At 41.9% G+C, this 25,677-nt stretch overlaps 1 protein-coding gene across 1 annotated transcript in view; it reads left to right on the top strand.

Moving 5' to 3' along the window:
• Nucleotides 1-25,677, top strand: part of LOC134867739 (rho GTPase-activating protein 20-like) — a 33,495-nt gene that overhangs the window by 856 nt on the left and 6,962 nt on the right. Inside the window, exons 2-13 of the mRNA XM_063888528.1 lie at nt 2,227-2,312; nt 9,666-9,842; nt 11,238-11,387; nt 12,734-12,775; nt 13,095-13,179; nt 13,294-13,371; nt 13,802-13,868; nt 14,396-14,593; nt 19,394-19,584; nt 20,422-20,586; nt 21,709-21,818; nt 22,249-22,438. Coding sequence (XP_063744598.1) covers nt 2,227-2,312; nt 9,666-9,842; nt 11,238-11,387; nt 12,734-12,775; nt 13,095-13,179; nt 13,294-13,371; nt 13,802-13,868; nt 14,396-14,593; nt 19,394-19,584; nt 20,422-20,586; nt 21,709-21,818; nt 22,249-22,438 — 1,539 coding nt within the window. The remainder of the gene's footprint in view (nt 1-2,226; nt 2,313-9,665; nt 9,843-11,237; nt 11,388-12,733; nt 12,776-13,094; nt 13,180-13,293; nt 13,372-13,801; nt 13,869-14,395; nt 14,594-19,393; nt 19,585-20,421; nt 20,587-21,708; nt 21,819-22,248; nt 22,439-25,677) is intronic.

Genomic DNA, 25,677 nt, shown 5'->3' with positions numbered 1-25,677 from the left:
ATCTAGACAGCTAATGATTTTAATACTTTGTCACAATGCAACCAAATCCTTACTTCTTTAAGCAAGTTTTAACCAAGAAAAACACCCAAATCTCAAAATCGGATTTATTTGTCCTCAATTCGTTTTTCTTATCCTCCTGACCAAACCAGTCTGAGCAGAGCAGCCGAAAAAGTGGCCAAATAACAGAGCAGGATAATGTGCTGATAGAGATTATTTGTTAATCAAACAGAGAGGAGTCACCATGCAAACACAGAGGAATGATTCCTGCAGTGTGGAGCCATCAGACCTGGATTCTTTAAAGTGACTTGAACAAACACAATCTAATCTTTGTCTTTCCCGTAAACACCGTCCACATTGTTGTGTATTGTTGCTTTGTATCCCGAGTTTTGGTCCATGACACTAATAAGCACTAGATAAGAGAGATGATTCTCCAGCACAAGGTCAGGGAAGTCGTAGTAAACAGCGCCTTCATCCAACGCCTGTTCAGTAAGTGTAACTGCACCTTTCAGCAGGCTGGATTTGAGCAGAAAAGGTGGGAATATATATCTGAAAAGTGAATATTCTTGGTCTAATTTAAAAATGAAAGGTAAGCTTTGACCTCCATCATAACCAAAATAAATAGCACGAATGATTTACAGGAGTTTGCCTTTAGTTGTGTTACTTGATTAGCCCTTAACTGTATAAAAAAAAAAGAGGTCTGTGCAGAGTAATGCAGTCTTAATGACAACCTCACCAACCTGTTATGGTGTTACTCTCCAATTCACTACAACACACTACATCACTTTTTGGCACCAGACCTGTGTTTTCGTAAAGTTTTCCCAGCCAGGGACTTGCAGTTAGTAAAATGTAGTCTCGGGAATCCAAAACAAATGTTACTGTAGTTCATTTTAAGAGCAGTTGTTGCACCTTGGCCTTGTTTGGAAAGTTGTGAGAAATGAGCTGTCAGGTTGAGCTTTGTTTTTTCATCACTGACTGAAAAACACGGCTTGAATGTAGAGTTTCCACATCCCTCATCACTCTGGAGGTGTTTGTGTTGAGATGTTTGTGTCAGAAAGTTGACATGCTTGACGGGAACATGATCAGTGTTTATCCTGCAGAGTTAGGCTAGCTAACATGATAACATTGTTAGTGGCTACAGTGCATGCTTCCTATTTGGTTTTCTGCACACAGTCAGCAACATTTAATCCGGAAAGGCTTGTTATTTTCTTTTTCACAAGTCAATGTATTGCTGTTCCATTAAGAGGCGTGTTTTCATGTCACTTTTCATGTTGTCTTGGGTTTTGTGTTACTTCTAAGTCCTTTATTTATGGGATTTGCTGAGTTTGCACTTGACTTTCCTGCAAGAAAATAATGAAAATATTTTGCAAAAACCCATAAAACTGATCCATAATGTACTGAAATAGCTTTCAGCAGCTCATTAAAGGCCACTTTGCAGTACATATTTTCATAACCAGCATGTTTGGTGTGAAGTAGAAGCATCTTTCTTTTCTCTAATCACTCCCTGAATGCACATTATGTTATATATTACACTGCACTGTAGTATCTTTGGCCTGTACCACTAACTCAAGTTCTTCCTTCAACACTTCCAGAAGAGAGGAATGTGACCCATACGTCACTGCAGGATGAGTCCAGCAGGCAGAGTTTTCTTTAATTCATGCAGCTACATTAGATTGTATCTCCCCAGATTGAATGAATGTACTGTATGCTCTGAGCTCACATGGTTTTGTTATGTTGTAAATAGATTATGTTTAATTAGAATAGCTGTGGTGGCTGCAGAGATGCCTGTCATTCTTCTGTGAGCCAGCCTACACTTCATCATGTTACAGTGAGAATATGTGAGGATCATAAACATTGTGCAACAACGAGAAGACATATTTCTCTTCGTCCTGGTCATATATCCGTCTGTCAATTCCATCTTAAACCATTCAGCTCACTTCCTCTTTTCCTCTTTTCCTTCTTTATTGCTGCCACTTCCCTTTTCTTTCAGTCCCCATCCTTCCCTTTCTCTAAATGTCTGTCGCTAACACAGTGACACACATAAACTGGGTTTTTTTCTATTTCCTTTTCGTGTATTTCCTGTGTTGACCACAGCAAACAACCAGTGCTGAGTGTGCATTGCAACCATGCGATTGTATCTTTTATCATGCAAGCCAAAATATGTTCCGCAAACCCGTCACCACCTGCATTAACCCTTCTCCTCCTTCCTCTTTGTTTCTGTCTGTGCAGAAGATGAAGACCTTGGCCCAGAGACGTCAGTCGGCTCCCTCACTGGTCATCAGCAAAGCACTTAACAGATCGAGAAGCACATCCAGGTATGAGCCAACACACACACGCACACACACAACCTGCTTCATAACGAAGAGCTGCTGTGGTGCTGACATCATAGTTGGCCTGTATAGTTCCTCAATGGAGCGTTGATCCGGGTGGTGTTACAGATGTAGCTGCTGCAGAGAGCCCTTCTGGAAGAGATATTAACCCCACTGCACTGCACTGGTTTTACTGGTTTTTGATGCAAATCTCTGAAAACTCGTTGAAAATGTGTTTTTGTTTTAATGTAAAATGTGTGCATTGACTCAGACGTCTCATGTTTCTCATTGAATTTTTTTCATTCAGCCCTAGAGACCCTGACCCTGGGATTTAGAGGGGGAAATCACTCAGAGATTAGAGTAAAGTGAAACTGGGAAGCTGCAGGTTAAATTCACCAGACTGACTGGAAAATCTGGATGAGGAAAGTGAGCAGAAGTTGTTGGAAGCTCTGAATTAAACAATCTCAGGAATAAAAAAGGATTCAGATTTAAAGTTCAGATTAGACATCTTCACAAGATTCAGAAAGTTTTCACATATCGCCATAAATTCTTCTCATGGCCTCCCAGATTCATTCATGGCTCAGAGTGGGTTTAAATGCTCACTTCTCCCAGAGCTATCAGGCCTTTCATCGCCCTTGTATCGCACAAATCCCTTCCTCTGCTTTTAACAGGGTCGGAAATAAGCCATTACAAACCCCTCGGGGTCGGCTTTTATACACAGGAATCTTTCTGTCTTGTAACTTTGCCGCTGCCTGCTTATTTGGGCCGGAATTTTGAGGGGGAAACAACAATTTAGGCGTTCAAGGTTTGACAAAATTGGGAAGAAAAACCCACTTTAAGTTTAACCTAAAACTGCCAGAAAGTGAATGCATCAGGATCCCTGAAGGAATGCTTGGAGTTCCTTGTGGGTGCACGATGAAAACCTCAAAACGCTTCTGAAAGGTTTTTAAATATAGGTTTTTATGCCATCATAATTTCTCTAATGAGCACAGGCCGAGTGATGAAAGTGACAAGTTTATAATGTGTTTGTGTGCTGGTGGCAGTTTTAGTGTGCAGGCTGAGCTGTGAAACTGAAGCGCTGAGGGGAACACTCCATACTGTGAAATGGGTCGGTGCTCTCGGGATGTTTGTGTTTGTCCGGTGCTAAAGAAAGACTTTGTAGTCATAGACGGAGGGCAAGACAGACTAGCTGTTGACCAGTGTGTGTGTGTGTGTGATTGTGTGTGTGTTACAAGTCTCAGGAGTTATGGAGCCAGGGCTTGACACTCTCAGCTGTCACCCCTGACCTTTGACCTCTCATCAGGCGGTGTAAGGGCCACTGGGGGTCACCTGGGGTCAACACCTTGCATGTCAGTGAGTGTGTGAGGTGCTCATTAATGTCCGGATGTGGGCATATGTGTGTGCAGGGGGTGTTTCCAGGGGAGAGATGTAAAATGATTGTGGTCAGGTGACTCACAGTAGGAGAAGGTGCAAGGTCATGGTGGAGATTATTGTGAATTCCATTCAGGTCTTTCACCTCTGTAGTTTTTAGAGAAAATACTTTGGGTCTCTCTTACCTCAAACAATGATTTTTCAACAATGTGTGTATACCTTATAGTCACATTGCAGGCCATGCAGTGTGAGTAATGCAAGGGAATTCTACTTTTATATTGTAATTTCATAATATTTTGCTTGCTTCAAAAGAAAATCTGGCACAGTTCTAATTTTCCATCATTTTAAAAGCAGAGTATGTATATTTGTATAGTATTATTTCAAATAGCAGTATATATCGCCCAAAAAAACCCCATTGCCATGACAGTTTTTCCCTGGCTCAGTTGTGATTGGTCAACTGCTAATAGGATGTCCCGCCCCTTAGCCTATCAGGTACAATGTGGTACAGTGCTAGCCAATGGAAGCATTTGTGTTGCTTAATGATGTCAATATGTTACAGAAGTAAACAAAGGAGTCCAAATGAGGCGTTTCAGGCGGGGGGTGGGGGTGGGGGGGGGAGTGTGTTGGAGAGGAACACAGGGATTTTAGCCTTTGCAGACCATTTACATGCACTAAAGCCTATAGAACACACTAAAGAAAAGGGAATCTCCCCCAAAAGCATAAAAGGGCCAGTTTAAAGCTTTTCAGATGATCTCTATGTTTTGGTAACTGTTGTATATATAACAGTTACACCCTAAAGTCTTATAATTACAGTTTATTGGATACAGCAGTTCTGCCAGCACTACTTGGCAGTGACTTAGACATTATTTTTTATCAGCCAATATACTTTAGTTCCAGTTGTTACGTTCTCAATTGATGACCTTATTCATCATAAAATTGGATTACTGTAGCTGGGAGTATTAGCTGGATGCCTGGAAGCTGAGAGTTGTTCTCCATTCCTATATCTTTAAAGAGACTCTGTCTTTTGCTTCCTCTATCCTGCGTTTCCCATCAGGCCAAGAGGCGCTGACAGGCTCTCTGGCCTTCAGCGGGGCCTCTTGCATCACCTCCACACACACATGCACCTCATCCACCAGAGGAATAACAGCCTCCATGCTTACAGTACGAGGTATAGGGGGTTCAAGCTGCAGTGTAGGTCCCCTCCTCCTCCAGCAATGAAATCTATACTGCAGGGAGGAAGGTGGCTGCACCATAAAGCATAAACACATGTGATTGGCTGACCGCCCTGACCTCTCACTCAATATCAGCCATAGTGTCACCACGACGCGACACGTACAGCTACTTGTCCGGCCATTCCTCTTGGTCCCAAGCAGACGGAAACATGTTAGTAATCTAGTGAGGATATAGCTGTGTTTATTCAACCATTTTAATTAACCCGAGTCCTCACCTGCTCTTAGAAAAAGAGAGAATATGGTCTTAATTGGGGTGATTTATATGAGATTCTTCTGGTTGTTTGAGGACATCAGAACACATGTCCTGGTTTTAATAAAGAGCTCTGCTAAGGACATCATGCCTCCAGTCTCTTCTCTTTTACTGACTGTAAAAAAAAGAGGAACATTTCAATATTCTGACCTCATCCTGTGTGTGTATTTCCCTGTATGCACGTGTGTGTGTTTCCTTTCTACAGAGAGCATTGTGTGTCAGCCAGGTTGACATTATAGTTTGTCTATGGAAATGATCTGGCGCAGTGAGACAGAAGGTTGAAGCTGGATTTAAAAGATCTGGTAGTCTGCTTTATTTTTTTTGTTGAGTGTTTCTGCATTTTCATAGGTCTGTCTACTGTCCACCACTTAGTGAAGGCAGGGGGATAAAATCTACTTTGGATTTTCCATAAAACCAATGCATAATTACAGCTGGAGTATTCAGAAATGTATTCCTTTTTTCATCTGCAGTATTTGGTAGCAATGAACAAGCGTGGATTGTGTGCATGTTAACATCTCTTGTTCCCTCTCTAACACACACACACACACACACACACACACACACACACACACACACACACACACACACACACACACACACACACACACACACACACACACACACACACACTGCACATCAATAGATGCTTGTCAGGACAGCTTTTACCTCACAGAAAGAAAGAGGTCAACCTACTGGTGACGCAATCCTCCTCATGCAGACAGACAGAACACATCCTCTCACTTTCTCTTCTCACAAGTGCTTCTGGACACACACTTTTAAACACACACACATCTTCAGTAAATCACTGTCGCATCCCTGACTCGCTTCTTTTATGGCGTTGGTTGTAACCCAGTGAGAGTTTACCTGCTGTGAAAGGAACAGGATCTGTTCATTCAGATCTTCTCAGTTTGACCTTGACTGATGTCAAATAAACGTAACATTTGTCGTGTGGTTTTGGAGTCAGATTTTCTATTAGAGGACGATCGTTCTCAGACAAACTGATGATACTAAAACACAAATAAACAAACCACATACAGACTGCAGTCCTCCTCTGTTTTATTTAAAGCAGAGCAGATGGACGCTTATGTAAACGTGTCAGTACTGCCCTCAGGGAGTCAGTGTGCCCGATCAGTATTGACCATTTCACAGCCGAGGTTACGTTAACAGCTTAGTTCAATATGGAATTCAAATTATAATCATTAGGCCTTTAATTAACCAAGAAACAACTTATACTAGACCATGCTGAGAGATGAAAGTGATAAGATGGACATGAAAGAAAACGGACAGAGAGGAGACGGAGAAAGTTACAGCTGTGATTCCAGCTGTTGTCCTCAGGGTGTGTATTAACAGGTGTGTGTGAGTGCATGTCGATCATGGTTGTGTCCATGACTAAGACTACTCTATCTCTACATGATGCAAGCACTCAGTGAATCAGAGGAGTGATGAACAGCAACAGGCAAAGGACAGTCGAGGATGTTGGGACGTTTTTCTTTATTTTAAATAGTTCTCATTTTTGGTACATTGGCCTTCATTTTGAAAACCTAATCTATGCCCTTTATACGTGGCTATATATTATGAGGCTGTAGATCTACTTATTTTAACTCTTCCAGTCTGTATGGTGATTCTGCCACTAATTGAAAGTCTAATGATAGAGAGCTGGGTTATTATCCCATCCTGCATTTCTGTTTTCAGGCTTTTTAAATCGGACATGTCATCTTGCCATACTTTGTGATCCCTTCCTATAAGATCAGAATCAACCTTTTATACACAAATCATGTCCGGTGCTGTTTAATTATTCATGCTGGGTCATTAGTATGCTGCGTCGTGTGGGTCATTGTACACCGGCCCCTCATTGTGTTTCCAGAAAGTCAACAGTCCTCCTCACTCGGTGCCGTGCCTCCACAAAGGTGGCCATGTACGACGGGCCAGGCTAAGGACTCAATTTATCAACATCACATGATGTACAATGGAGCCATTAGCTGCTCATCCGTCAGATTCAAAGGACGGCCTGCTCAGCTGTCAATCTCTCATTCAGGAGGGAGGGTATGTGGTGTGAATACGGAAGATGTTGTCTTTTTTGGGGGGGCAGAGCGATGTGAAAGGGGCTTTAGAGGAAGGGTGGACCGTTTGTGTTAGAGTGGGCTCCTATGACAGAAGCATTTCCCTGATTTTGAATGGACAATAGGAACATTTCAATGTGAATTTTGCACTGTGTTAATCCTACTGCAACTTAATCAAGCCGCCCAAAATCCTCCAAACGTCCCTCTGGGGTGGTCCTTTTACCCCGGTGCCATCGTCCTGAGAGGCTTTTGGCAACACAGTGAGAGAGTAGTCAGTCCAATATTGAGAGGACCCACTGGACGCTGAGCTTAGATGCTAGGTGAGTCACATATCACGGTCTGGAGATGACTTATTTTAAGCTTTTTAAACTTCTTAGTTGAAATTTGAATGGGGAATATGGAGAGAACATAGAGGTTTTTCACAGGAATTGTGACCAAAAATGAAGATTTGCTTGTTATTTTTGCTTCTTGACAAAGAAGGAAATGTGTTGCAGTTAAACGTTGCATGAGTTATGTAAATGTTTTCTGAGTGGGGTAAAAATCATTTCCCAGTATACCACAGGGGAAGTATTTTCTTTCACTGTGGAACAATAGCTGATTGTTTTGCAACTGTAAGCATTATAGCCACACATGGCGTCCTGTCCCTCAAGTATTGCTGACCAAAGGAGTCTAAGCTTCAACCATTTGTCTCTGAAACATTTCCAGTAAGTTTTAAACTCCTGCAGGGCGACGTGTCCCATCGAGCATTGAGCCCTAATTGGCTACATTCATCGCCTTTAATTGAATTCTCTCAGCCCCCCTTTTCCTGATTTATTTTTGGATGGCACACAAAGAGGGACAGAAATGGAAGCACTCCAGCATAGCCTTCTGTTCTTCGTTAATTATTCACGTAACCAATCAATGTGCGAGAGGATCCAAGCCTGGACTCTATGTGTATAGGGGGTAACTCAAAGTGTTGTGTGTGTCAGTGTTACGGGTGTGCATGCGTAAGGGACGTAGAATATGTTAGGTGGGTGTGTGTCTTCGTGAGAGAGCAGAAAGGGGGGTGTGGATGTTTGTGTACATGAAAGAGGCACAGAAAGGTAGTGACGGAGATAGAAAAATAGTATATGTGCGTGTATAAGGGCCTTTTATCTGGGAGTGAAGGGTAAACAGGAAAGGATGGAGCCCTCAAAATACTTCCTCTTCCTCCAAAAATTCCCCCGCTGTTTTTCATCCGTCTATTAGTGGCACATGTTTGAGCGGGGAAACGAGATAGACAATTTAAATTAAAACAAAATCTAAGATATTTGTGTCTGTAGTAAAAGCAAGGAAGTATTTCTCTAAAACTTTAAGGAAGAGGAAACAAAAAGGCAGAAGAGACAAAGTTTTTGGATGAATGTTTCATTACAAATTGAAATGGCCGTTAACTTTGTCATTTATCCTGTTGATGTCACTCAACGGAGCTTCCTCTAGTTTAATCTCAGCTTTTTGTGGCTGTTTACATTCACAGAGCCATCTTTGTGCAGCTCCTAAACATGCAAATAATAAACACATTTGCATTCAAAGGCGTGCACCGCTGGTCCCCAAGTCAAACGTTTATTTTACTGAGAACGCTCGATTATGTGCGGTTCAAACTGTGAGGAACCGGTGACGTAAATACAGGAAATAACACGGTAAATATTCCTCTTTTGGACTTTGATTTTGCTGCACAAGCTGTTTGGACATTTTGAGTCTTTTTACAGCAAGTTTGGTTCACCACACTATGGGCCTCATTTCTTTTCTTTTTTTTGTTCCATGCTCGCTGCTGAATCGTATTACCACACTGTGGAGGACATTGGAATTCCCCCAGTGCTAATACAGGACAGGAAAAACACTGGACTGAATGTTTAAGGTTATTCAGGTTTAAGTTGCGGTTTTGCAGCCACGTTTCTTCAATATTAACTGGAATTTGATGTAGTTCACTCACTTTTTTAACATGTCTTGGTGGTGATCTGTTGTTCTTATGCACATTTACTTGAAGGTGCTTCACAGTTTTCCTTTTTGATGGTCAGCAAGGAGCTCTTCGATATCAAACTCAGTGTCTTGCTCAATTTTCAGTAGTTTTTTGAGGATGAGGTCTCTTCCCTCTTTCCAATTCTGCCTCTCTGTACGTCATTCCAGATGTTTTGAATCTGTGTCTTCGTCCTCCAGGAGATTAAGCCTCACATCGTGTCCCTCTGTATCCCTTGTGTTGCAGTTTGTTTTAAGTTTTTCTCCACCCATGTATGAATTAATACACTGCAAAGCCCCAGTTAAAAGGAACTTTGGGACTTGTGATATTGTCCTTATAAAAATAAAATGTACCTGACTTGAAGTTGAACTCAAACAACCACTTCCAATGTTTTCAGAGACACGCTTTAAACGCATCCAGACCACATGTTCTTTTGTATCTAATAGTGTATTTCATTCTTTTGTCTCTCCCCAGGGAAAGCTGCTTGACGCCAGTCAGCCCGGAGTCGTGTCCACTGGTCCAGGCCTTCCTGGCTGAGTGTCCACGCCGTTTATTCTTGGGTCATATTCAAACGCAGCTAAAGACCGGCCTGCAGACCCAGGAGAGACACCTCTTCCTCTTCACCGACACGCTGCTCGTCGCCAAGGCAAAGTAGGTTTCCTTCTGTGCTGGAGGATGAAAGAGTGTGTGTTTATGTGGTTGTGTGAGTGAGAGGAAAATGGAGACACTCGAACAGGAAAAAACAGACTGAAACTAATTAGAAAAACAAAGCACCAACATTTCATAGTTGTGTCTCTAACAGAAATGGTCAAAACATGTGTAGAGGATGTAGTTCTGTCCTATCTTTCCCCTACATTTTCCTTCCCTTACTCCCCTGCTTCTTAAACTTCTCCCTCCCTCATTTTCTCCCCAGTATGTAATTATTTCCTAGCCAATTAAATCCATATGAAGCCTGGCTCAGATCAAAGCCGCACTGGCCTGCCTCGGCCTACAGCATGGGGCTCCCCACCCACAAACTGCCACACACACATGTTCAAAAATAGACCCTTAAATAGCACATTTATGGTTTTGAAGTCCACAAACACACACATTCATGCACTTACGCACACGCTGAGGTGGATAAAATACTCAGGTCTTGTACTTGATTAAAAATAGAAGTACCAGAGTGTAGGAATACTCTGTCACAGTAAAAGTCCTGCATTCAAAATGTTCCTCCAGTAAAATAATTGCTGAATGCTGAATTTACTCCAGGTGAACTAAAGTCTGATTTAAAGGTTGATCATATTTACCATCATTAATCAAAATCTGCATAGCAACTAAAGGTATTTAAAAAATGTAGTGGAGTAAAAGTCCACCTTTAACCTCTGAGTTGTAGTGGAGTAGAAGGTATAAAGCAGCAAAACTTAAGTACAGTACTTGAGTAAATGTACTAATTAGTCCTAGGAGTCATGTGACAGTGGGTGGAGCTGACCCCTGCAGCCCAGAGACTATTCGCTTTAATTGGCCATTACATTGTGGCTTGACACAGAGTGAGTTTGAGGAATGTATTTTGGTATGTGTGTGTGTGTTTCTGTGAGAGGGAGAAGTTAATTGATGTGTGTGTTTGTGTGCCTTTTATATCTGTGTAATAGCAGGCAGAGTGTGTGTGTGTGTGTGTGTCAGAGTGTGTGTGTGTGTGTGTGTGTGTGTGTGTGTGTGTGTGTGTGTGTGTGTGTGTAATGCCACATGTGAGCATTTGTACTTGTTTCCCTCTATAATCAGAGATGTTGTGGTGGTTGAATGCACGTTTACTGAGCAGTATTAAAATGCTGGAAAAAGCTACATCTTTATTAATTCTAATCTATGTAAATTTGTTTTGAAAGACTGACATATGTTAGAGGCTTGTAGCAGAATCATTCATGAAGAAAACTAAAAGAGGATCCAAACGCGTCCCTTGTGGAACCCCTTAATAAAGACGTTGTGTTTTTCTATGCAATGTTTTACAAAGGAAAGCTTCTGTGGTTTCCTTTTATGATAAAAATGTAAATGACACCGTGTCTTCTGCAGGTCTTCCACTCACTTCAAAGTGAAGGCCCAGGTCCGAGTGTGTGAGATGTGGACAGCCACCTGCCTAGAGGAGGTGTGTGAAGGAAGCACCAACCCGGAGAGGAGCTTCGTCATGGGCTGGCCCACCTGCAACTGTGTGGCCACCTTCAGGTACTAACACTAACATATACACTGCCCAGCCCAAAAAAAGTTCACAAGCCTGTGGGGAGGCAGTGCTATGATCTGGGGTTGCTGCAGTTGGTCTGGTGCAGGTTCAGCAATGTGCCCAAAGAATGAGGTCAGCTGACTACCTGAATAAACTGAAGGACCAGGTTATTCCATCAGTGGATTTCTTCTTCCCTGATGGCACGGGCATGTTCCAAGATGACAATGCCAGGATCCATCGGGCTCAAACTGTGAAAGAGTGGTTCAGGGAGCATGAGACATCATTTACACACATGGATTGGCCACCACAGAGTCCAGACCTGAACCCCATTGAGAATCTTTGGGATGTGCTGGAGAAGACTTTGCGCAGTGGTCCGAATCTCCCGTCATCGATACAAGATCTTGGGGAAAAATTAATGCAAGACAGAAATAAATGTTGTGACGTTGCAGAAGCTCGTGGAAACGATGCTGCAGAGAATGCGTGCCGTAATCAGAGCTAAAGGCGGTCCAACGAATATTAGAGAGTGGGACCTTTTTTTTGACCGGGCAGTGTACTACAAAATAGGCAAGTCATTCTAAAACAGAATGAACTTTATTTCTATTGTTGAAAATTATCTTAATTAGATCAAATATTTGTCTTAAAGTCGGGAAGTTTGCATTGTTACAGTGAAAGGGAAAGTGCAAATACATGGCAAAATAATGAGTAGACTAACATATTAAAAAAGGAGACAAGCACAGGCTGTAATTAAATGAAGTCTAATAGGTCCAAGGTAAAATAAAACAAGTAGTATCATTTTAAAGTACTATGAAAGTAGTGGGAATAGGAGCCAGTGATAACATGGCTAAGTTTGATTGAGTGGTTTTAGAACCTAATTTCCTCCTTATATAACTTTGTTTATTATGTCTGCTGCCATTGCATGTCAACTATTCAGACATACTATTTTCTAAGATGGCTCTCTGCCTCAATTCAAACAAGAGTACACTTCGTTCTGAGGTGGCAAATGCCCATCGTAAAGGGAAATGAAACTGAACAGGCCACCGCACAAACCCTAAACCCCTTCTTGCAAAAGTAGATTCCAATCCTAAAGACAATCAATCAAACCGCAGTAAGACAGAATAACATGCACGACATATACATTCATTTATGCTGGTCTCTATCTTTGCAGCTTCCTCATTGCCATACATTCTCATACTCATTCACACACTCATTATGTTTTGCATGAGAAAGAATCCAGTCGTATCTCGGGGTGAAGTCTGTGGTTCAAACCAGGGGAAGTTACATAACAGAGCAAAACAGACGGTTGCTTTTTACACGATTTCCTCTGATTATGTTTCTTAATCCCTATCTTTAGCTCTGAGGAGCACAAGGACAACTGGTTGGCACTCATCAAAAGGTAAATGGGTTTGACACATGTTACTTTTTCTGCAATGTTTGTTTTGGTGCAGTCGTTCAGCTTACAAATCACATTTTCCTAAAGGGTAGGAAAGATTTGATTAGGATGGAACAGAAATGATATAATAAGAACAATTTCCACACAAATGCAAATAAACACAGTTCTAATAATGCATGCATTAAATGTACAGCTACAGTAACTTATATTACATGTGTTGAACTCCTCTATATAACAGTGCTGGATCGGTCACATTCACTTAAATTATGATGTAATATCTTACTTTAAACTGACCTTTTCCTTTATTTTCTCCTGCACACAGTCGGATACTTGAGGGAAAAGAGAAGGACGACCCCAAGACCATCCCTCTGAAGATATTTGCCAAGGACATTGGAAATTGTGCATATGTAAGCATTTTTTCCTAGTCCTCTTTAAGTGGGTTATTAATGATGACATAACCGGCAGCACTGCTATTTATGTTACACACAACCAACTACAAATTTCCATAATGTTTCCAACAGGCCAAAACACTTGCGGTCAGCAACAGTGACAACACCGCTGATGTCATCCGCATGGCTCTGCTGCAGTTTGGCATTTCGGTGAGTAACCAAAGACGGCTGCTGAAGCTCAGCTGGATTACAAGTGACTGCGCTTAGATGTGACTTAAAGTAGCCGCTACCGGAGCTATTCATTACAGTACATGTATGCTCATAAAATAGGGTTTGTTTAACATCTACGGTTAATAGATGAGAGTATTCATTTTAGACTGTCCTAACAAAGCATGTTCACAAAGTAATGTTGTTCTTTTTTAACTTTTTCCCACGATTTATAATGTTTTGGAACATACATTTTTGGAGGGGAATATCACCATGTTGTAAATAAGATTTCAAGTTTAGCATTTCATAAATTATACTTTGCATTTACATCAGGATTGTTACACCAGACGTACCTTCCTGTAGGTACCTAAACACAATCAGAATGTAAATATTATATATTGTTAATCCTGATTCTCCTTTTTCTGGGTTTTAGGGCTGCGAAAAAGACCACAGGTTGTGGGTGAGCTCCAGTAAGGATGACCCTCCATACCCTCTTATTGGTGAGTCCACCTGTCATACATGTTATGTAAACCTTCCTTTTTAAAACAAGCTCTTCTTCCTCCAGTGGTGCAGGATTAGATTCATAATAAGCATGCATCTTTTGTAAATGCATTAAAGTTCAACAGAAAACATCCTGTCTCATCTCTATGATGATGGTACTAATGTACAGATTACACACATCATGGGGCTGCATCAGCAGAACACCAAAAACTGAACATCTGGAAGCATTTCATAGCAGTCAGTTAGTGACACATTGGTATTTCCGTGACATTTTTTTAACCATATCCTTTGTCCTGTAGTTCCCACTGAATTCCTCAACAACAGACCGCTGTTTTTTTAATGCACTTCTGCTTTCATTTTAATCACATTTTATTTTTGTAGTTGTCTACATTGAAAAAACCCACAAAAATGTCAACTAAAATCCTTCAATTATTATCTTATTTAATTAATATTATACATATTTTTCTTCCTTGACTTAGTGCACATACCAAATCTTTAACCCCTGGACCCTGACCCTCTCTTTCAGGCCACGAGTTTCCCTTCAGCATTAAGATGAGCCACATTCGGGATGGAGGGGGCAACGGGGTCGGAGCAGGGAGGGATCCGACCACTCCCACAGACTCTCCAGGGGTGCTGCTGCTGGACCAGTGTCTCCCCCCCGACACCCAGTGCCAGTTCATCCTCAAACACAGCAAAGTTACCCCGGGACAGGCTTCACTTATAGGTAAGACAGGACTGCAGTTCCCTTTGTATTGGTCGGACTGTTTTCACAAAGCCACATGAGACTTTTCTCCAAAGAAAGGAAGTGTACTTCAGAACTGTAATGTATTCCAGTTGTGAAAGCAATTTAACTTGTAGTGACACGATCAAAGGGAGAAAGAGTTGAAACAACACTGATGAATATTTATGCGTCATGTGAGATGCCCGAATTTTCAAAAAAGGCTTTTAAAAAACATTTGAACCAAAAACCTAACCCTGGAATAGTGAAGCGAACATGCTGGGACATTTCATTTTGCCCTCGAAATTAGTGAACTGGTTTCAAACCAACAATTATTGTCCTCATTAAGTGCTAAAGAGCCCTATTATTTTGTTTCCTGTAGTGTGTTATATAAGTTTTCCTACTCTGGAATGGTCTGCAAAGGCTAAAATCCCACTCCAGAGGGAGTTTCTGAACACATTGTACGTGATGTTGACATGGTGGGCTACTCCACTAACTACAATCTCCTGATGTCTTTTTTGAAATGGTTTTAGAAAGAATTGACATTGACACAAACATGGAGATACCAGATCAGAAGATTGTATGGACCTATTATTTTTATATGAAACTTCCTCCCAAACATAAACAAACCTTCTCAGTTTTCCACATTAACCTCCCATAGTGAATCCACACATCACATGTAGACTTTTGGTCGCTGGAAATCTGACATTATAGCAAATAAGTTGGACCTCTTCCTGCAGCAGAGACGCCATCTCTGCTTTAAAGATGTGTCGTGTTTCTTGCATAATTAAAGTTTGGGAGTTGGACAGGATATAGAAGTGAAATACTGTTTTGGTACCAGCTGAAATGTGTCCATAACACACATTCATGACCAAAGTAGAAATGTGTTTTATGCAGAGTTTATGCACGGACGCTCTTTTTGTCAAACCGCATTTTAGAACTACTGTTGTTAACTGAAAAACGGGTTACTACTTAAAATTTCTATTGGATAGCACTTCAACTCATTGTGCGTGATAGTCTAAAGGGCGGGACATCTCTAAGCTGTTGACCAATCACAACAGAGCCGGCCAGCTAACCAATCAGAGCAGACCGGGCTCTGGTTTCAGACAGAGGGTGAAAAGAGGAGCTGCAGCACAGGCAGTATGAGAAACATAAAGAGCTTTCTGAACATTAGAGCATGGAGACATGTCCTGAAAATGAGCGTACTGTTCTTTCCAATGGTGGTTTAAAAATCTGCAGCAACAAATTAGGCATAAATGAACCGTGACAGTATGAAACATTTTCCTCAACATGCCAGTCAAGTTCTCAAATAGGTGGTTGGTCAGTATCAGGAACTCTTGCATAAATCTAATTCTGGGTGAAACTACAAGAAGAAATATGAGGATACTAAGTATAAATGCAGAACAGAAAGTTCTTTATGACCTCCATAAACATCTGTCTCGGTTAGTGCTCATCAATTTGTCATGTTGGTAATTCTGAGGATGAGTCGGTTTGGGAAAAAGAGTCGAGGAGAGCGGTGGGAAAGGAGATGTTAGCGGAGCAGGGGTTACAGCGGGGGTTAGGAGAAACGCAGTGTCAGAAAAAGAAAAACATCAGACAGACAAAGAGGAAGAAACCCCAGTAGAGATGGATGAGTATGAGAATAGGAAGATGGAAAGTGAAAAGAGATGACACAGCGATTGAGTAAGTCTGAAGGCCAGCGGAGGTGAAGGGAAAAGAAACACCAGAATGTAACAGATAAAGAGGAAGAATTTTCAGAGGGACACATGGAAAAGGGGACCTCAAATGCAAGAGGGGACAGAAAAATGTGAAAGAAAAACAAGAGGACAGGAACTAGGGTGAGTAACGGGGGACCGGGATGGAAAAAAAGGGGGTGAGCTTTAGAGGAAAACAAGTTGAGGAGAGAAAAGTGTGTTTTCCAGTCCAGGAGGCTGCAGTTTGCCAACCACAAGCTTCGCCTCAGATTCCTTTACTTCAAGCATAACAGCATCTTACGCAATCGCTCCTTACCAGCCCTGCCACCATAGAGGCCCTAATCATTCACACCCACTCCGAGAGCCAACCATCGTGTGTGTTTGTTGGGCTGTAGCCATGGCAGGAGCATTTACTCTCAAATTACCCGCAGGAAATTGTGCGTTGAATGTTGCAAAATAATGTAAAGTAAATCTTTGGAGATGTTATGTTCCAATTTGTTCCAAGATTGGTCTGTTGTGCAACACTGCATGTGTGCCAGAGATTGAATTGAGTTATCGCCACAGCTGTCACCGAATGTCCAAAAAGCCATAATTGACTGAAGGCAAAGTAAGCAGTAAAAAAAGAGACGTATTCTGCTAATTTTCAGGTTTCATATTTGTGTTTTGTGTCTCTACTGTCTCCATGCTTTAATGTTCAAAAAGCTCTTTATGTTTCTCATACTGCCTGTGCTGCACCACCTCTTTTCAACCTCTGTCTGAAACCAGAGCCCAGTCTGCTCTGATTGGTGAGCTGGCCGGCTCTGTTGTGATTGGTCAATCGCTTAGAGATGTCCCGCCCCTTACCCTATCACGCACAATGAGTTGGAGCGCTATCCAATAGAAAAATTAAGTACTAACCCCTTTTCAGTAACAGCAGTAGTTCTCAAATGCGGTTTGACACTCCGTGCATAAACACTGCATAAAACATATTCTTAATAAAGCACATAACAGTCATGAATGTGTGTTATGGACACATTTCAGCTGGTACCAAAACAGTATTTCACTTCTATATCCTGTCCAACTCCCAAACTTTAATTATGCAAGAAACACGACACATCTTTAAAGCAGAGATGGCGTCTCTGCCGGCTGAAGAGGTCCAACTTGTTTGCTATAATGTCAGATTTCCAGCGACCAAAAGTCTACATGTGATGTGTGGATTCACTATGGGAGGTTAATGTGGAAAACTGAGAAGGTTTGTTTATGTTTGGGAGGAAGTTTCAAAAAATAAAACGAGGTCCATCAAATCCTCTGATCTGGTATCTCCATTTTGTGATAATGTTAATCAATTCTTCCAAAAAAACATTTAAAAAAAGAGACATCAGGGGATTCTAGGATAGTGGAATAGCCCACCATGTCAACAAGCAGTGTACTTCCTCATTCCTCCTTCTTCAAACTGCTCCCTGATTAGAAAGCTGTAATGATGTAACGCCTCGTCTACAGGTCATGTTTTTTTCCATGATGGCGATGCCTGCTGTGAGCGGCGCAGTAATTCTGTTACCGTTGAACTTTGTTCCAGAGTGTATTTGGGCACGGCGCCACGACAGATCGTTAAATAATGAGTTTTGTGTGAAGAATGCCACATATTTAGATCGCTCTTTAGGGTCCTCCACCCACTGAAGGAATCAGGAGAGTCCCACCCTTGGATTCAAGTCCTAATGTATTAAGACAGCTGGTGTTGAAGTTGTTTCAATAAAAAGTCACTGCATCGGCTCTTTAACATTTATTGGAGCCCGTGCAAACTTACAGACCTCACCAGTATTTCAGATAGGTGTTTTAGAGTAGTCGCAATCCAGAAAATAATTCAACATTATTACCTTTTTATTGTCGATTTGTGAATTGGATCACCTACGGTTAAGGTGGTACAAACACTTCCATCAGGCGGCAGCTTCAGAAACGAAGCAATATAAAAACACAAATGTGCCAAAACACATGCAAATGAAAAATAAATCTTCCCCAATTTGAATAACTCATATGCAGCATTAAGAAACGCTTAAACGTCTAGAATCCACTAAAAAGTGACGCACGCAGATCAGACCGGAGCGCTTGTTGACCTCCGGGGATTACAGTATAAAGTTGGCCATCTGTCACCATCGCACAGTTAGTCTGTCTCATAACTGTACATTTGTCTGTCAGTATATTTGAAATAACCTATCTTACAGTAGATCTGCAGTAATACCGGAAGGAATCATGTGATCACATTGTTAAAATGAGACATTGAACACAAGGTGAAATTTCATGGTGCTTTTTTTGTGGGAGAAAATCAGCAAATCATCATATTTCTCTGAAACCAGCTGATCTTTAGTGTCTTTAAAGTTTCTGTTCCATAAAGCCGACACATGTTTGCGTGCTTCATTTTCCATAAAGACAATCAGTAGATGTTTGTTTCACAGTTCACTTGACATGCACCTTTTTAAATGCACGCACAGTTTGAAACATGCAGACGCAGTGAGGACCGACCTGCAAACACACACAGGTAGACAGTGTGACCGACGAGCACCTCTAAGCAAATGTTTAACAAATGACACTCAGTCACAAGCCTGCAGAGCCACACAGAGCCCCATACATGCATGAATGTGACACACACACACACACACACACACACACACACACACACACACACACACACACACACACACACACACACACACACACACACACACCTTAAATGAAATGGTTGTCTTAGGTAGGGGCATGCCTACATATGTTGAATCTCAAATTCTGAGTCAATGGTTCTTTCTTCTTCTGTGTTTCTGTCTCATTGGTGTGTTTCTCCATCCCAACTACATGTTTTAAGTGTGTGAATACTTGGTCAAAGTTTAGTGGACAGACCAAGCATTTATGTGCATGCTGAAAAAGTCTTAAATATGGGACACCTCGTCTTACTGCGAAACAATTCCCCACCTCCTCGTTGGAAAATGTTAACTCAGATCTCTAAAACGAAACCCTTAAATTTGCAATTTGGTAATCACAAAACTTTGGCAGATGTTGGGATTTCCACATGCATTGCTCAAGCAGCAGCAATCTGATGGTGTCTGGAACCACAGCTCACCTCTTCCTCTTCTTCCCCCCACAGAGCCTGGTCAGCAGAAGTCCTTTAAGAGGAAGAGGTCTCTGATCAACTGGCCTTTCTGGAGAGGCTCCAACACGCAGCTGGATGGCCTCCCCCTCTCCCCGACATCCCTCTCCCCGACTCAGGGTCGTCTGTTCGGACGCCCCCTGAGCTCAGTCTGCTCTCCAGACCATGGCCTGCCCAAGCCTGTCATGGTGAGTCGAGTGCGGGGGTCACGTAAGGCCAGAGGGAGAGGTCAGGGTCCTGTCTCGAGGGGTCACAGTGTATTTAAAGAAGTGAGAGATGTACTCTTGTGGTATGGACAATTAGAGGGGTTGCTTTCACTACTTTAAGTCACTGTTTTGCAGGTTAATGACCCCTTAAATTAAAGAAATGGACAAACTTTAGAGGCATGAGAAGTGAAAACTACTAACCTCAACAAAGAAATGTTCCTCTCTGATCCTGTGGCGCTCTAAAGAAAGGTTTTAGAAAGACCTCACTGAGTCTACATGGCTAGTTTGGCTCCTTGTTCCACAATACTTTACATGTTCCTCTGATTCAAAATCATACGCTCGTCTCTCCAGTCTTTTTCGTGAGATATCCAGAAATGATAGTTGTTTGTTTTAGGCAATTTCAAACCACAAGAATAATCATTGAATAATCCTTTTTAATGTAATGTCCTCTGAGTTTATCTTCATTTAACTCATAATAAAACCCTTTTGAAGCGACAGGAAGGATTTTTAGATTAATCTTTTGTGCACATTTATTTAGATTTTAGGAACTAATGAATCAAAAACAAAGAGCAGGGACTAAGAGCTAAATTCACTAAGTCCGTAAATCCTTTTATTTCCTATGGTTTAAACATTACTGGACTTTCTGTGCAATTAAGCCCTTAAGCGTAAAATGGTTTCGCTGAAAGCATTTCTGTTTTGAGGGTTGCTCGCTCGGGCTTTTGAGTGCAAAGTCTGGACAGCTATATAAACCTGCTAATTTCTTTGTCTTGATAGAAAGTATTCAGAATATTTATAAATAGGATGATGTAATTCCTGCAGGACATGTTGGTGTTCCTGTACCTGGAGGGGCCGTACACCAGGGGCATCTTCAGGAGGTCAGCCGGGGCCAAAGCCTGCCGGGAGCTGCGAGACAGAGTGGACAGTGGAAGCGAAGACCCGGAGATCACACACCAGTCTGTGTTCGTCATCGCCGCTGTCCTCAAGGTAACACACGCACGCACGCACACACACACACACACACTGCCACGTCACACTGGTTAGAAAGCAGACAACAGAGAGCAGGAGGAGCGACTGATGTGCGTCCAGAGGCACAGAGGTCCAGACAGGATAATCTGTCTCTGCAGAGCTGCCAGATACATACACAAGGTGCTGCATTGTTCAGCATCCAACACACACACACACACACACACACACACACACACACACACACACACACACACACACACACACACACACACACACACACACACACACACACACACACACACACACACACACACAGCATCAGGAGCAGCTGAGGTGCTGTGGGCTTTAACACAGGGCTGATTGATCTCACTGCCCTGTCGGACTTTACCCGAACACGGATTGTCCTTTTGTTAAACAATTAGTGCTTTGAGAGAAAATTTACTGATGCCAAAAACTAAATTGTTAAAGTTATTTCTGAAGTAAAACCACAGGAAACTGGATACATGGTCTCAATGAATAATGGTATTTAGATAAGGAAGGTAAAACGTTATTAATCTCTGCAGGGAAATTCAGGTGTCAAAGCAGCAACAGCTAATGTATAAGAGTTCATATTAAGGATAGGACAGGTAATAATGTCCAAAAGCGCGTGGATAGAGGTGAAATTCTTAAAGTTTTGACAATTTCATAATACTTTTCTTTCTTTATTTTACACACGATGTTTAATACTGTTGTAAAAGGGATCCTTTTTTTGTGTTATACCCTCAGGATGTTCTATATTTTTGCCCTAGTTTCCATTTTCCATGCTTTTAACAGCATGCTTTTTTCCCTTTTTCACCTTTATAACCTTGATGGCTATTTCTGGGCTTTCCTCGAGGTGTTCTTGTACCGGATGGCCTCATTTCTGTGGCACTTAAAAAATATATTTAACATTGCTTTAGGGTCTGAACTTTTCTTCATGCACTCAAGGAAGGTTGCTTTGATTGTTGCATGAATTAAGGAGGGAATAAACCGGCAGTATGCAGGTCTTTATGCATCTTCTCAAATGAAGGATGTACAATGGCAATGCATTTTATAGACTAAATGATTTCCTCAGTTCTTGATAATTGATCTTAAAAACTCTCTTTTTATTTTCACATCCAGGACTTCCTGAGAAACATCCCAGGCAGCCTGCTGTGTGTGGATCTGTACGAGCAGTGGATGGATGTGATGGAGGGAGAGGCAGGGGAGGAGAGGACGCAAGCGGTCCAAAGGTATGATCTCTGATGCTTATTCCACGTTTAATACACAAAGTATTACTGTGTGTTTCTGTCCAGTGAGCACGAACACAAGTCATACAGACGTTCGTTATACAGATTGGTGACAAGTTAAATGAGGCTTGTGGCTTTTCCTTTAAATGACACCCTGTTTATGTCTAGAGAGGAAAAGACAGACAGGTCAAAGAGGACAAGTCATTCCCAGAAGCACCAGACTAAATTCCTTCTCTTAGGAAAACAAAAACAAGTAACATTTAGGCAATTTTGTAAATGTTTGTGGATAGATTCCTGTGGAGATCGGCCAACACGCACACACTGTGAGAAGAAGAAGTGTTTGAGGATCGCTGTGGTCTTTAATTCCCTTCATGTCCATCTCCTACCATCCTTCTAACCTTCCTTCCTCACTTCCTTTTCTTCTCCCTTAAAGGTTGCTGCAGTTCCTGCCCGCCGAGAACCTGCTGCTGCTGCGTCACGTGATCGCCGTGCTGCACTGTATCCAAGGCAACGCCCACGACAACCAGATGAACGCCTTCAACCTGTCCGTCTGCATCGCTCCCAGCATGCTTTGGGCTCCAGCACCAAGCACCCCCGAGATGGAGGGGGAGGGCACCAAGACGGTGAGGAGGAACACACACACACACACACACACACACACACACACACACACACACACACACACACACACACACACACACACACACACACACACACACACACACATTTTCCTGTGTGCTTGAGAGTAAGTCAGCATGGAACTGTTAAGCTTTTCCTCACTCCTGTCAAGTCTTGCTCTGAGCTCAGTGACTTTAAGCTCGGCAGAGTGCAAGAATGCTGTGATTTCAGCTCAGGAGCGATCGTCAGTGATGACATGTGAACGTGACTGAGCGTGTGTGTGATGTGTTGAACGTGTGTGTGTGTGTTACAGCTGTGTGTTAGTGGGTCAGCTCCTGCGTGGAGGTCAGCGCTCAGATTCCCGAAGCTGACAATCGGCTTTCAGGCTCACAGATTGTGTGTGTATGTGTGAATACATATGTGTGCACACACGGTATACCTGTGTCAGGGAAATCTCAATATCTTGGCTGTCTGTCAAACACTCTTCTGTCTGTCCCACACACACATACACTCCATGCAATGTACACACTCATGCTGAGGCAGCTTGCTTCTATTACTCCAGTGAAATGTTAAATTCCTCAGAGTTTACACACGATCTCAGGAAGCCTTTCAAACACACACACGCACACGCACACGCACACACACACACACACACACACACACACACACACACACACACACACACACACACCTGTAGCACCTCAGTGGACTCAAGAAGTTCTTCACTTTGATATTTTTGGATCTACACTTATTAAAGATGATGATCACCCTTCTCAATGTGCTGTTTAGCTTAGCTTAGCATAAATACTTGAAACAAGGGGGACAGCTAGCCTAAATCTGTCCAAAGGCAAGACATCTGACTACTGGTCTCAATAAAAATAACAAAAGGTCAAATTGTATCACATTTGTGTATTTTTTACAACAAACTTAATACAAAAACAATGAGGGACTTCTTCTTGGCTGTGAGTGAAGTCGTTCTGAAATATCTTACCTAAAAAAACTAGTGTTTTAACTTGGGTAAGTTACTTAACAGTGATAGGTAAGACACCATTGAAATTGTGACTCTATATAAAGTTTGGAAACTTCAAGCCAAGCTAACTGTCTCTATCTAATCTTAAATAAAGTATTTTACATACTTATTTATTTGCAGTCTGATGGATTTTCTCATCTTACTCTCAACACATTTAGTTGTTGTTGCATATTTCCCAAAACTTAGAGCTAATCCATATATTATTAAAGTATGTTTGTGAACTAAAGTTAACTCAAACGTGAAGCAACCTTAATCCCTCATTCTCCATCCTAGCTTGCCAAGCAGGGATAACTCAAAATGTCTTAATTCCCCAGCAGTGGCTGCAGCCGGAGTCCACAGTGGAAGCCCCCCCCTGCCCATTATGTTGTCACTAAGACATACAAAGCCTCATATCGTTCTGAAATATGTGGTCTTTCTGGAAAGTTACAGTATTTGAGTTACACACACACTGTCTCTGTGGGTGGCTGGTTTGCTTATCTTTATAAGTGTGTGTGTGTGTGTGTGTGTGTGTGTTTGTGTGTACGCTGAGGTTGTTGTGGTTCATTGAGAAAACATTCGAAGAATCTCTTACAGAATCCCAAGGCTTAGTGTGTGTTTTAGCTGGAGAAGATCTGTTACTAAACACCTACACACACACACACACACACACACACACACACACACACACACACACACACACACACACACACACACACACACACACACACACACACACACACACACACACACACACACACACACACACACATTTCAGCAGAAATACCACCACTTCCCACAAAAACCTAAATATCTCTTTCATAAATACTCCCCTGATAACACTTCCCCTCCCACGCGGCGTGTTTGTGTGTGCAGCCTGAGCGGAGGCTGCCTTTTCTGGGGAAAAAAACTCCAAAAAATAACAAAGTTCGATTTCATTATTTCCCTCCTTGCGGTCGCACTGAAACCAGCGCGGCTCCTGGCTGTGTAATGGCCGTTATCCAACTTTCTGTGGAGACACGTGAATGCTCGGTAGAAGCCAATTCAGTTTAGTCTCCGTTTCCCTCCTTCTTTTCGGCAGCGTATGATTTAAATGTTTTTGGCTTAGCTGTTCAGGAGGTAAATACAGCTCCAGTTTGAGGAATACTTCAGATGGAGACAGAGAGACAAGTCATTCAAAAGAAGGTTTGTTTTTCTCTGGAGCCTGTTTGTTTTCTCCAACTCCAAAGTGTCTTTTCTGTATCACAGTAGAAGAAAAATAGACTTTCTTTGCAGTCTGCAGGATGGATGTGTTGACTGTAGACCTTTAGAAATACTCCACTCACACACAGCTGTAACACATGCATATTGCAGAATGATATTCTGTGAAGAGAGAAGTTGATAGAGAGTTTAAGATAACATCCCGTCGAATAAGAAGAAGCTGTTCTGAATGTGCGGTTGATGGATGAGTGAAAGGATGCCTTCAGGCTCTTTCTACCTGTGCTGTGTATCGAGTAGCAACTCCTCTCTGAGTGATGGAGAGGAATGCTGACTGAAGGGTGGAGGAGGACAGAGAGCCTTAATGAAAAAGAGTTACTGTAGATATGATGATCATGAATCAAGGAAAACCCCAAAATCTGATGGGGGTTAAAGATTGACAGTGGTCTTTTGGACAGAAATGGAAAAAGCGTTTTATTTTGGCATTGCAGGGCTCAGATGATATGTTAGCGTGCATTTCCAATCATTTTCCCTCAGAAATAAATCATCTTTAAACCCTGTAATTACACAGAAAGGCCAGAATTGTCACAATATTGGACAGGCTTTCTACGTGCAACGTATAGAGAGATGTCCTACAAGTTACAACAACAATCGTTGAAGCACCTTTTAAACCAGGTTTTAAGACGCCTAAGAAATCACACACCAATAAACCCAACGTTAATTAACTGAACTGAACAACTACTAATACAATGAGTTCCATGTCTTGTTTAATATGTTATGATTCGGTCTGTTTTGACCCAAGGATGTATAGCTTCTACCTAAATGGCAGCTCATTAGGAAACATTTCATCACAGGCTTGTTGTGAACATTCAGAATGGGAAGGGACCAATTCAGAAACTTCAATTTCAACATCGTCATAAAAAAGAAGAGAAGCTTATTTTTAAAGGCTTTTCATCAGCGAACTGAAGCTGCCGGGTGTGCCTCTTTTTAAACGCAGACATACCAGCATCTGTCTCCTGTAATTATGGATTGATTAACACA

Source organism: Eleginops maclovinus, chromosome 7, assembly GCF_036324505.1.
Source record: "Eleginops maclovinus isolate JMC-PN-2008 ecotype Puerto Natales chromosome 7, JC_Emac_rtc_rv5, whole genome shotgun sequence".
NCBI lineage: Eukaryota > Metazoa > Chordata > Actinopteri > Perciformes > Eleginopidae > Eleginops > Eleginops maclovinus.
The sequence above is the reverse complement of the archived record's forward strand: the minus strand, read 5'-3'. Positions and strand labels throughout refer to the sequence as shown.